The sequence below is a fragment of the Oncorhynchus clarkii genome, chromosome 2, assembly GCF_045791955.1.
Source record: "Oncorhynchus clarkii lewisi isolate Uvic-CL-2024 chromosome 2, UVic_Ocla_1.0, whole genome shotgun sequence".
NCBI lineage: Eukaryota > Metazoa > Chordata > Actinopteri > Salmoniformes > Salmonidae > Oncorhynchus > Oncorhynchus clarkii.
Genome location: NC_092148.1, coordinates 92,555,339 through 92,568,863, shown reverse-complemented (window position 1 = coordinate 92,568,863; position 13,525 = coordinate 92,555,339). Strand labels below are relative to the sequence as shown.

The 13,525-nt window shown below is 43.3% G+C and overlaps 2 protein-coding genes across 3 annotated transcripts in view; one reads left to right on the top strand and one right to left on the bottom strand.

Moving 5' to 3' along the window:
- Positions 1 to 2,139: 2,139 nt before the first annotated feature.
- Positions 2,140 to 13,525, bottom strand: part of LOC139376285 (uncharacterized) — a 1,125,987-nt gene continuing 1,114,601 nt past the window's right edge. The window contains exon 5 of the mRNA XM_071118654.1: positions 2,140 to 2,789. Coding sequence (XP_070974755.1) covers positions 2,748 to 2,789 — 42 coding nt within the window. The 3' untranslated portion in view covers positions 2,140 to 2,747. The remainder of the gene's footprint in view (positions 2,790 to 13,525) is intronic.
- On the top strand, positions 3,710 to 12,732 carry LOC139376356 (E3 ubiquitin/ISG15 ligase TRIM25-like). 2 transcript variants are annotated; one of them, XM_071118796.1, is made up of 7 exons: positions 3,710 to 4,598; positions 5,372 to 6,335; positions 6,569 to 6,704; positions 6,924 to 7,019; positions 10,369 to 10,528; positions 10,659 to 10,730; positions 11,030 to 12,732. In XM_071118796.1, exons 1-2 carry the CDS (start codon positions 4,328 to 4,330, stop codon positions 6,004 to 6,006), a joined length of 906 nt encoding a protein of 301 aa, XP_070974897.1. In that variant the 5' UTR covers positions 3,710 to 4,327; the 3' UTR covers positions 6,007 to 6,335; positions 6,569 to 6,704; positions 6,924 to 7,019; positions 10,369 to 10,528; positions 10,659 to 10,730; positions 11,030 to 12,732. The 2 variants fall into 2 exon arrangements, with proteins under 2 accessions (XP_070974897.1, XP_070974907.1); XM_071118806.1 differs by having other exon boundaries at positions 4,330 to 4,598.

Genomic DNA, 13,525 nt, shown 5'->3' with positions numbered 1-13,525 from the left:
TGAGGAAAGTGAGGGATCAGCCCCGAACTACACGGTAGGACCTGGTCAATGACCTGAAGAGAGCTGGGACCACAGTCTCAAAGAAAACCATCAGTAACACACTATGCAGTCATGGATTAAAATCCTGCAGCGCACGCAAGGTCCCCCTGCTCAAGCCAGCGCATGTCCAGGCCCGTCTGAAGTTTGCCAATGTCCATCTGGATGATCCAGAGCAGGAATGGGAGAAGGTCATGTGGTCTGATGAGACAAAAATATATATTTTTGGTCTAAACTTCACTCGCCGTGTTTGGATGAAGAAGGATGAGTACAACCCCAAGAACATCATCCCAACCGTGAAGCATGGAGGTGGAAACATCATTCTTTGAGGATGCTTTTCTGCAAAGGGGACAGGACGACTGCACCGTATTGAGGGGAGGATGGATGGGGCCATGTATCGCGAGATCTTGGCCAACAACCTCCTTCCGTCAGTAAGAGCATTGAAGATGGGTCGTGGCTGTGTCTTCCAGCATGACGACGACCCGAAACACACAGCCAGGGCAACTAAGGAGCGGCTCCGTAAGAAGCATCTCAAGGTCCTGGAGTGGCCTAGCCAGTCTCCAGACCTGAACCCAATAGAAAATCTTTGGAGGGAGCTGAAAGTCCGTATTGCCCAGCGACAGCCCCGAAACCTGAAGGATCTGGAGGAGTGGAGGAGTCTGTATGGAGGAGTGGGCCAAAATCCCTACTGCAGTGTGTGCAAACCTGGTCAAGAACTACAGGAAACGTATGATCTCTGTAATTGCAAACAAAAGCTTCTGTACCAAATATTAAGTTCTGCTTTTCTGATGTATCAAATACTTATGTCATGCAATAAAATGCAAATTACTTCAAAATCATACAATGTGATATTCTGGATTGTTTTAGATTCCGTTTCTCACAGTTGAAGTGTACTTATGATAAAAATTAGACCTCTACATGCTTTTTTTTTTTACACTAGAAGCTGTCAATCTCTATTTAAATATTTCTGTAAAGCCAATATTGAAAGACATTTCAATTTGCGTGATGTTTTGTTGTCTCTACCTTCTTGTCCTTTGTGCTGTTGTCATTTGCCCAATGTTGGCACCCTGTTTTGTGCTGCTACCATGTTGTGTTGCTGCAATGTTGTGTTGCTACCATGTTGTGCTGCCATGTTGTGTTGCTACCATGTTGTGTTGGCATGTTGTGCTGCTACCATGCTGTGTTGTCATGTGTTTCTGCCATGATGTGTTGCTACCATGCTGTGTTGTCATGTGTTTCTGTCATGCTATGTTATCTTTGGTCTCTCTTTATGTAGTGTTGTGTTGTCTCTCTTGTCATGTGTGTTTTGTCCTAGATTTATATTTATCCCAGCCCCCGTCCCCGCAGGAGGCCTTTTAACCTTCTGGTAGGCCGTCATTGTAAATAAGAATTTGTTCTTAACTGACTTGCCGAGTTAAATAAAGGTGAAATAAAAGTTAAACAGAGAGGAATTGGAAGAGGTCCATTCCACGGACTCATTAACTTTTTATCGTGTAGAAAGAGTTACTCCTTTGCTTACGGCCATACTAGCCTGAAACCGCCCGACCTCGGCTGCTAAGCAGGGTTGGGCTTGTTTAGTACTTGGCCGGCTGACTGCCTGGGAATACCAGGTTCTGTACATTTCAGCATGGGGTGTCTTCTTTCCTTGTTTTATATTTAGAACATTCACATTGTAATGAAACAGGCAGGGAGCAGGTCTCGAACCCTCGACCTTCTAGCCCGAAGTCCAGCGCGCTATCGACTGTGACGCAAAAGCAATGCTCGGGAGGCAGAGTCGATATCCTCGCTTATAAACCCAGGGTCGTTACAATGTTCTGTCAGATCCAATTTGTAAGAGGTGGTGTGGTTGAAACCCTCTGCCATTATAGCACTTTATTAATGCTCCCTGACTTAACATGCCAGTATGGGACTCACCTATGAGTTAGTCTGGCTAACACAAAGTCCTGTTGTTGTTGTTGTTGTTGAGAGAACCAACCAATGTGTCGGCTCCAATTCTGAGCAAATGCTGCCTTTTTTTACAAAAGGCCTCCTGTCCAGACCAGTGTGTCACAGCTCTAAAATAACGTGTCTTAAAACATGGAAGGCGGTCGGGAGGAGGCAAGATCAGGTCAAATCAAATCAAATGTATTTATATAGCCCTTCGTACATCAGCTGATATCTCAAAGTGCTGTACAGAAACCCAGCCTAAAACCCCAAACAGCAAGCAATGCAGGTGTAGAAGCACGGTGGCTAGGAAAAACTCCCTAGAAAGGCCAAAACCTAGGAAGAAACCTAGAGAGGAACCAGGCTATGTGGGGTGGCCAGTCCTCTTCTGGCTGTGCCGGGTGGAGATTATAACATAACATGGCCAAGATGTTCAAATGTTCATAAATGACCAGCATGGTCGAATAATAATAAGGCAGAACAGTTGAAACTGGAGCAGCAGCACAGTCAGGTGGACTGGGGACAGCAAGGAGTCATCATGTCAGGTATTCCTGGGGCATGGTCCTAGGGCTCAGGTCCTCCGAGAGAGAGAAAGAAAGAGAGAATTAGAGAGAGCATATGTGGGATGGCCAGTCCTCTTCTGGCTGTGCCGGGTGGAGATTATAACAGAACATGGCCAAGATGTTCAAATGTTCATAAATGACCAGCATGGTCGAATAACAATAAGGCAGAACAATTGAAACTGGAGCAGCAGCACGGCCAGGTGGACTGGGGACAGCAAGGAGTCATCATGTCAGGTAGTCCTGGGGCATGGTCCTAGGGCTCAGGTCCTCCGAGAGAGAGAAAGAAAGAGAGAAGGAGAGAATTAGAGAACGCACACTTAGATTCACACAGGACACCGAATAGGACAGGAGAAGTACTCCAGATATAACAAACTGACCCTAGCCCCCCGACACATAAACTACTGCAGCATAAATACTGGAGGCTGAGACAGGATGGTGTGTGGGTGGGTCCATTCTAGCCAATAAGAGGGCAACAATAGACACAACTCTGCATATAAATTGTTTTAGAAAAAAAAAAAAGTGTCCGTGATGTCATGTGTCCTACTTTTATATATCAGTACACTCAGAAACACCTAAGCACGAGTGGGACTGGGGAGGAGATTAACATTTAGTTTTTCCCCCCCTAGAACCACACAAACCACAGCTGATTCAAATAATAAGAGCTTGATGATGAATTTATTATTTTAAGTCAGCTGTGTAGCGCTGGGGGCAAAAAAACTAAAACGTTCAACCCTTGGGATCCCCAGGACCCAGTTTGGAAAAAGGCCGCTATTGGACAGACACTTCAAAACGTGGCCTGCTATTGGACACACTTCAAAACGCGGCCTGCTATAGGACAGACACTTCAAAACGTGGCCTGCTATAGGACAGACACTTCAAAATGTGGCCTGCTATAGGACAGACACTTCAAAACGTGGCCTGCTATAGGACAGACACTTCAAAACGTGGCCTGCTATAGGACAGACACTTCAAAACGTGGCCTGCTATAGGACAGACACTTCAAAACGCGGCCTGCTATTGGACAGACACTTCAAAACGTGGCCTGCTATAGGACACTTCAAAACGCGGCCTGCTATAGGACAGACACTTCAAAACGCGGCCTGCTATAGGACAGACACTTCAAAACGCGACCTGCTATAGGACAGACACTTCAAAACGCGACCTGCTATAGGACAGACACTTCAAAACGCGACCTGCTATAGGACAGACACTTCAAAACGCGACCTATCTGTTTCTACACGTACTACTGCACGTCTGAGCTCCAGAAGCCCAGGCCACTTTGGAGAATTTAAACTATGAATGAAACACAGAACACGTATTGGAATTGTTTAGTAAACCAGATGAAGAAATAATTGAAAGGTTAGAGTAGACCTATGTTCAGAGATTAACTTCCACAATCTATGTTTACAAGCCATTCAAAATGTATTTCATGTGACGTTAAAATGGTGAGAGGCCAGTATGATTTTAACCCCTTGGGTACCTTACAATCACAGCCATCCTGAAACTGCCGGGTAGGGCAACAGGTACGCATGCTTTTTCCTCGTGTGTATGTTTTCTTCAAATGATGACACTAGTGCAGACCTCTGCGTAGTTTGATCTGTCGACCTAACGAGCTACATGTATTTGGGTCAGAGAAGACATTGTTTTCCTGTACCTTTAAGAGTGGGGCGCAGTGTGCAGGACTACACTGGGGACGTAATTCAAACACTTGGCTCCTCCTAATTTTACGGTTTCGTTTCCTGGAGTTCGAGCCTGTCGTGTTGTTGACAAAAAAACGTAACAAATATAGTTTTTTACTGGGCAAAATGGGTCAGTCGTTGCCGACCCCGGACTGCGAGCCCTCGGTGTGTCCTTTGTGCCACGGTATATGTCGGAATCCGACTGCGCTGAGATGCAAACATATTTTCTGCTACTGCTGTATACAGGAGTTATGGAGTGGTTCGCCCACCGGTCCATACTACTGCCCCGAGTGCAAGGAGGAGTACAAGACATTACCGGTGGGGTTCAAGAGAGACACTACCGCAAGTCCGTGGCGACATGAAGCGCCTGCACATACACGCACCAGCTCAGCCACAGGTAACTTCCCGAATTCACCAGACACTTCTGCCCATGCGCAATTAGGCTGGGGACAACGATACAGGGGTTTATTCATTACGCCGATTCTGTTGCAAAACGTTTGGTCTGTTACAAAACGTTTTGCAACACAAACCGTTTATTTCAAACGGAAAACCTTTTGCAACGAAAACGAGAATTTAATATTGGACCAATTCTGATAGGTCCCTCCACGCTTCATTCCGTTTGCTCTGTTTGGTTCATAAACGGTAAACGGTTTCCGTTCCAAGACGTAATAAATACACCCCAGGTTCGCTGACTAGTCATGGGAACGAACATTTCCAAAGTTAGGCTACTGCTGGGGAAGATGTACCTGTGTAATGGTACTAGGCCTACAGTTTAAAACAATAACACATCGTTAACACATTGTTTTAATATGGTGGTGATGACTTGGCTATGATAGAAACATTAACAACAATATTACGCTATATTGACTGACGCACACGAGTAACGACACAGGTCAAAGTCTACTGAAGTCCATTGACTTGCCTTAAAATCAATCGACCTTATTCTATCTTAAAATAATATGATATTTATGATATTTCCCATCATTTTGTAACTCTGCATCATTGGGAAGGGCTTGTAAAGCAAGCATTTCGCTTAAAGTCTACACCTGTTGTATTCTGTGCTGTGACAAATACAATTTGATTTAGCTAGGTTTGTGTCCTTTTGATGTAACCTAAGTAGGCCTAATCACTACTAATTTATTTGTGTTATGTATGTTGTGTTGGGTATAGAAGGCAGAGCCAATGAAGAGGATGTCATTGAGATAAATTCGGCGGGCTGGACCCTTGGGAAGAGAGCCTCCATCTCTCAATCCAAGCGTCTGTTAGGGAAGAGACCAGCCAGTTCTCCTGTCCCAGGAGGCCATCTTCACGACAACAAGAGACAAGCCACTGGCAGCTCCTCTTCCTCCCACTCCAGGGGAAGGTCTGGTGACCGCAAGAGACCCGCCACTTCCTCTTCCTCCTCTTCAGCCAATCAGAACACGTCGTCTGACGTCGAGTTGTCCAGTGAGGAGGAGATGCCAGCAGCACCATTCTCCTTAGCAACCAAACCGCCTAGTACTGCGTCCGTCGCCGTCAGAGGTCCGGACCTGACACGTGATAGGTCTAGGTCCCCTAGGAGAGACCCACCCATTGAGCTGGATGAACCCCCTGCTGCAACAGAACCTCTTACAAGAGAACCACTGAATGACCCTAGAAAATCACCTGAAGCAGCAGCAGGTCACATGACCAACACATCGCCAAGAAGAATCACCATCGTTGAGCTGGACCCACCTCTACCCCCTGCAAGAGATCCGTACACACCCGCCAAGAATCCTGCTGAAACGACCATAACAACCCATTTACGTTTAGTCACCCCTACGTAGGAGAAGCCTGTTGAAGCTGAGCGGGAGCCTCTTCCAGAGATCTCCAACAGATCTGGTCCAATCGGCACCTCCACCTCTCCTACCCGTGCTACCAACAACCTGTCCCCTGGACGTACCAACCTGTCCCCCAGCCTGGCTCGTCAAACCTCTAGGGAGACCTTCCTACCCTGCCACTATTGCCCCAGCCAGGGCTCTCTCCCTACGGTGAAGACCTGCCTGGTGTGTGGAGCCTCCATGTGCTCCGACCACCTCCGGCCTCACCTGGAGTCCCCTGTCTTCCAGAGCCACACCCTGGCACACCCTGGTGTGGAGGACACCTCACCCTGGAGGTAAAGTTTCACTCTTATTTGGGGAGAATCTCAGTTGAATTTCCTTTTCTGAGCTGCACAAAGTGAAATTCCTAACAACTTTGGACGGTATTTGCAGTAAAGTCTTGAATTCCTGTAAATACTTTGTGTTTCAACATTTCATTTAAAGTTGACAATTGTTTTATTTAATTTATTATATGACAAATCATTAAACAACTGGCAGCAAGCTGAAGTATAACTTACATTGTCATCAGGTGCCCGGAACACCAGGAGATGAACCGAATCTACTGCCGTCAGTGTAGTGTGTGTGTCTGTACCGTGTGTACCGTGATCGGGTCGCACCGGGACCACGCTTGCGTCAGCATCAGAGAGGCCGAGAGGGAGCTGAGGGTGAGAAACAGAGGAGTGTTTACCAAACACACATACCAACACACCACAAAAATACCTGATCACATCCCAGTTGTATGAGCCGTAGTATTAATGTTGTCTAAGGATCGTTAGTGGTGAATAAACATATCACACGTGTTATAGTATAAATACGTGTTCCAGAGAGCTAAAGCATGTTTTCTATTGACGGCAGGATGACGGCACTGTGCTTTTGTCTTGCAGGGGAACCTGAAACAGGAGATGAAGAAGATGCAGGGAGCGGAACAGTCTTTAATCAGCAGAGTGACTGAGATGACAGAGAAGAAACAGAGATTCCAGGTAAGAAGGACAGGACCTCAGTTGGACCAGGTATTTTTTTTTTTAGGTCTGACCTGACGCAAAAGCCTAATAATGTACACACCCTGTATCCCTCTAAATCAAATGTTACAGTTCACCTTACAGTGAAATGCTGAATACAACAGGTGTAGTAGACCTTACAGTGAAAGCTGAATACAACAGGTGTAGGTAGACCTTACAGTGAAATGCTGAATACAACAGGTGTAGTAGATCTTACAGTGAAATGCTGAATACAACAGGTGTAGTAGATCTTACAGTGAAATGCTGAATACAACAGGTGTAGTAGACCTTACAGTGAAATGCTGAATACAACAGGTGTAGTAGACCTTACAGTGTAATGCTGAATACAACAGGTGTAGTAGACCTTACAGTGAAATGCTGAATACAACAGGTGTAGTAGACCTCACAGTGAAATGCTGAATACAACAGGTGTAGTAGACCTTACAGTGAAATGCTGAATACAACAGGTGTAGTAGACCTTACAGTGAAATGCTGAATACAACAGGTGTAGTAGACCTTACAGTGAAATGCTGAATACAACAGGTGTAGTAGACCTTACAGTGAAATGCTGAATACAACAGGTGTAGTAGACCTCACAGAGAAATGCTGAATACAACAGGTGTAGTAGACCTCAGAGAAATGCTGAATACAACAGGTGTAGTAGACCTTACAGTGTAATGCTGAATACAACAGGTGTAGTAGACCTCACAGTGAAATGCTGAATACAACAGGTGTAGTAGACCTCACAGTGAAATGCTGAATACAACAGGTGTAGTAGACCTCACAGTGAAATGCTGAATACAACAGGTGTAGTAGACCTCACAGTGAAATGCTGAATACAACAGGTGTAGTAGACCTCACAGTGAAATGCTGAATACAACAGGTGTAGTAGACCTTACAGTGAAATACTGAATACAACAGGTGTAGTAGACCTTACAGTGAAATGCTGAATACAACAGATGTAGTAGACCTTACAGTGAAATGCTGAATACAACAGGTGTAGTAGACCTTACAGTGAAATGCTGAATACAACAGGTGTAGGTAGACCTCACAGTGAAATGCTGAATACAACAGGTGTAGTAGACCTCACAGTGAAATGCTGAATACAACAGGTGTAGTAGACCTCACAGTGAAATGCCTAATACAACAGGTGTAGTAGACCTTACAGTGAAATGCTGAATACAACAGGTGTAGTAGACCTTACAGTGAAATGCCTAATACAACAGGTGTAGTAGACCTCACAGTGAAATGTTTACAAGTCCTTAACCAACAATGCAGTTTTAAGAAAGTACCTACAAAAAGAGTATGAGATAACAATAACAAATAATTAAAGCGCAGCAGTAAATGACAACAGCAGGGCTATATACAGGGTATTACGGTACAGTCAATGTGGAGGCTATATACAGTGGTACCGGTACAGAGCCAATGTGGAGGCTGTATACAGGGTATTACGGTACAGAGTCAATGTGGAGGCTATATACAGGGTATTACGGTACAGAGTCAATGTGGAGGCTATATACAGGGTGTTACGGTACAGTCAATGTGGAGGCTGTATACAGGGTATTACGGTACAGAGTCAATGTGGAGGTTATATACAGTGGTACCGGTACAGAGTCAATGTGGAGGCTATATACAGGGTATTACGGTACAGTCAATGTGGAGGCTATATACAGTGGTACCGGTACAGAGCCAATGTGGAGGCTATATACAGGGTGTTACGGTACAGAGTCAATGTGGAGGCTATATACAGGGTATTACGGTACAGTCAATGTGGAGGTTATATACAGGGTATTACGGTACAGAGTCAATGTGGAGGCTATATACAGGGTATTACGGTACAGTCAATGTGGAGGCTATATACAGTGGTACCGGTACAGAGCCAATGTGGAGGCTATATACAGGGTGTTACGGTACAGAGTCAATGTGGAGGCTATATACAGGGTATTACGGTACAGAGTCAATGTGGAGGCTATATACAGGGTATTACGGTAGAGTCAATGTGGAGGTTATATACAGGGTGTTACGGTACAGAGTCAATGTGGGGGGGCACCAGTGTCGAGATAATTGAGGTAATATATGGGAAGGCTCTTTCAGCATGAATACCCCCGTGCACAAAGCGAGGTCCATGCAGAAATGGTTAGTCGATCAGTGTGTTTAGAACTTGACTGCACAGAGACCTGACCTCAATCCCATCGAAAGCCTTCGGGATGAATTGGAATGCTGACTGCGTGCCTAATCGCCCAACATCAGTGCCCGACCTCACTAATGCTCTTGTGGCTGAATGGAATCAAGTCCCCCTGCAGCAATGTACCAACATCTAGTGGAAAGCCTTCCCAGAAGAGTTGAGGCTGTTATAGCAGCAATGTTCCAACATCTAGAGGAAAGTCTTCCCAGAAGAGTGGAGGTTGTTATAGCAGCAATGTTCCAACATCTAGTGGAAAGCCTTCCCAGAAGAGTGGAGGCTGTTATAGCAGCAATGTTCCAACATCTAGTGGAAAGCCTTCCCAGAAGAGTGGAGGCTGTTATAGCAGCAAAGGGGGGACCAACTGCATATTAAATACCCATGATTTTAGAATGAGATGTTCGACAAGCAGGTGTCCACATACTTTTGGTAATGTAGTGTATGTTGAATGACAAATATTTAAGGCTGACAGTCTACACATACAGTGCCTTGCGAAAGTATTCGGCCCCCTTGAACTTTGCGACCTTTTGCCACATTTCAGGCTTCAAACATAAAGATATAAAACTGTATTTTTTTGTGAAGAATCAACAACAAGTGAGACACATGCTCTCTGCGCTTTTAACGGACCTCTGAGACTATCACAGTGCAGGTGCATTTATATGGAGACTTGATTACACACAGGTGGATTGTATTTATCATCATTAGTCATTTAGGTCAACATTGGATCATTCAGAGATCCTCACTGAACTTCTGGAGAGAGTTTGCTGCACTGAAAGTAAAGGGGCTGAATAATTTTGCACGCCCAATTTTTCAGTTTTTGATTTGTTAAAAAAGTTTGAAATATCCAATAAATGTCGTTCCACTTCATGATTGTGTCCCACTTGTTGTTGATTCTTCACAAAAAAATACAGTTTTATATCTTTATGTTTGAAGCCCGAAATGTGGCAAAAGGTCGCAAAGTTCAAGGGGGCCGAATACTTTCGCAAGGCACTGCGTTACAGATTCATAGAAAGCTTTACAGAGAATCTGTGATTTATATTGTAAAATGTCTGGTTTAAGTATCAAGAGTTTTAGACATTGTCAACACCAGTTGCCTGTGGAAAGCTTCATATCATTGGTGCTCAAATCATTTTTTCCTTCTCAAATCAGGTGTCGTCAACAACGTAAAAGGAATTGATGCCATAAGCCCGTCTTCTAAAGATGAGTTCAGAGTTTGAAAAGTTGTTAAAAGACAAGAAATCACCTTTTGAGACTTCAATACACTATTCCGGCTTCCTAGAGTCCTTGTTTCGAGACCTCTGTCTCTCATGTAAGTATTGATTTAATAATATACCGTTTGAAAAGTAACCGATGTTATTGGTCATGCATCTCAACGGTCAGTGGGGCTGTTCCTGTATTATATGAAATACTGTTTTAACTGTGCATCTCTTATGTTACAGTGGAGGTAGAGGACTTGAAGAAAGTCAGCAACTCCCACAGTCTTACTAAGTGAAAAACAGAAACAGGAAAAGGTTAGTGGGTTTTTTATTATTTTCTTTTTCAAAATGACAGACAAAAAGTTAAAAAAGAAAAATCTGTGACAAAACTGACATGCTTTATTTACAAATAAACCAAAAGCAAGCTTTTAAAATGGTTACATACAGAGACATTTATCACCAGTATCCATGGTCTACTTAGACCGGTATTCAGTCCGGGTCATGTTCATTAGGCATCAAACGGAAGAAAACAGACTGAGGCGTGCCCTAATGGACATGATGATAAAATGAATGACTGTCATAAGACAAAACGAATCCGTCTTTATTTCCAACAGCAGCTGAATAAAGGGAAGAAGAAAAAGAAAGGTGTGGTTGCTGCCGGAGGGATGAAGTCCAAGATGAAGGATGACCTATCGGACTACGGAGAGTTCGATGGAGGTTACGCACAAGACTACGAGGACTTCATGTGACGTGACACCAACCCGATTTCTGTCTCAAACGACACCCTGTTCCCTATGTAGAACCCTTTATATAGGGGATAGGGTGGCATTTAGTAGGGTTCCAATGTCTGTCCCCATTCCCCCTCCGCTCTGCTCCACCCAGCCCCCTCAGGGCATGACCTATGACCTATTCTACTGCCCAGAGCCATCCAATGATAACCACCCTTATGTCGCCCGCCGCCAGCCGCACACAAACTCGATTCTGAAAAGAAGTGTTGAATGGTTTGACGAGGAACGTCTGATTTCAACAGGGTTGTTTCTCCTCGTTAGAAATTCCTTCAACGATTCCTCGAAACTGACTGACCAATAAGACTGTGTTCTGGATACCAAAATGTTTCACCTCCCATAATGAGATGCGAAAACCCAGCATCAAACTTGTTTTTTTTCCCCAATCCTAGAATGAATTTAATTTGATCTTTTAAAAGAAATGATCTGTCAAACAAAATTTAATTGTTACTGTTTGACGAAGGAAAATACATTTTGTGTTCCGTGCAAATCAGATTATTACTATTTTTCTCAAGTATAAATTAAATATTTGTTTTACTCAAAGGATGGCTATTGGCATTCTGAAATATAATAGTACATTGTTATGTAAAGACTATAGTTCTCCAAATGTCAGTTCGGTGCTCATCACATATTACACTTGGGAATATATTGATCCTTGACATCATATAGTATTTCTCAGGAGAAAATGTCCAAATAAGTCAAGGAGTTTAGGACCAGTTGAGAAAAGCATCATTGAGATGAACATGTTAGATAAATTCAGGACTCGGTTTGCATGGTCACATAGTCTACAAATATTTTTTTAGGGGGGGTGAATTCCTAAATTCCGTGTTTAAAGATTGATTACTTCTAGTTGTAAGGAGGGTAATATCGCCCTGAACATTCTTCCCCCTACATTATTTACATTTTCTAGGAAAATAATACAAAATGTTACGATAAAGTAATTTAAGGCTAGGAAGTATTGAAGCCACACAAGTCAATGTGTGAACAGAGGCCCATATACTGCTGAAATGAATATGATGTAACCATAGTCTTAACTGTTTGTGTATTTTAATGGAGGAATGATGGCGCTGAAAATAATCTGTTATGTAGCATTTCAATAAATAGCCGTAGGGTCAAGTAGTAAACACGGCGCTGACCATTTCATCCTGGGCCTATGTTCACAAAACGTCTGAGTAGATACGCTGATCTAGAATCAGATGCCCCCCCCCCTTCTTATTCATTATGATCAGAAAAAGACTAAACTGATCCTAGAGCAGCACTGCTACACTGAGAAACCCAGTATAATCGCTTCCACTGAGTTGAAGCAACAATCACTCTAGGTCTCCTTGGCATAACTTTGCACGGCTTGTATCAAGTGAGGTGAGAAACAGACCAAATGTATTTAGGAAAGAAGGTTGTACTGGGTTATTATCACTTGTTTTTCTTTTTCACAGCACATTTTCAGGATTGGTAATGGAAATATAAACAATATTAAAGATTAAAGTTGTCTTATTTTATCCACCTAATTTAATAAAATCACTGTTTTAAGAATATTTTTTTAATGCATTTTAGAATTTGGATCATTTTAGAATAACAAATGAAGTATTTGAATGTTATTTATGGGTTGATCTGCTAATTGCGCCCAGAGCATAACGGGGAAATACATTGGATTTGGAGAAAAAAAAAAGGTCTTAACTTGTTTCGAGGGTGAAATTTCAAACCACAATATTATGTCGTCATGATAACCAAATTTTGTTCAACTTGCATTGCAAGGTTTGTCTATGTTCCTTTAAAACAATGTCAGATCATCGATGTCATATCCACGATCAGATGAAAGAAAACAATAGGCTTGGCAGCACATCCTACTGGAAAAATAGCTATGATAGTTGTCACTGACTGTTGGTACCAATGAGCTATCGTGAGAATGATTGTCGAAAGGTCTCCACTTGAAAACTAAATAGATTCACTGTTGCTATCGAAGTCATTCTGAAGGGTAGATTTAACAGATGCAAATGATCCTGCTTTATCACTATTTAGGCCTGTAAACTGAGTGTACAAAACATTAGGAACACCGTCCTAATATTGAGTTGCACCCCCTTTTGCCCTCAGAACAGACTCAAATAAAGTATATTTGGGTACAAAAATAAAATCCAAATTAAAACAATAGCAGGGCATAACCAGTCATTATTATTCCTGGACTCTACAAGGTGTTGAAAGCGTCTCCTCCCCTTCATCTTTAACCCGGTCTCCTCCCCTTCCTCTTTAACCCGGTCTCCTCCCCTTCCTCTTTAACCCGGTCTCCTCCCCTTCCTCTTTAACCCGGTCTCCTCCCCTTCATCTTTAACC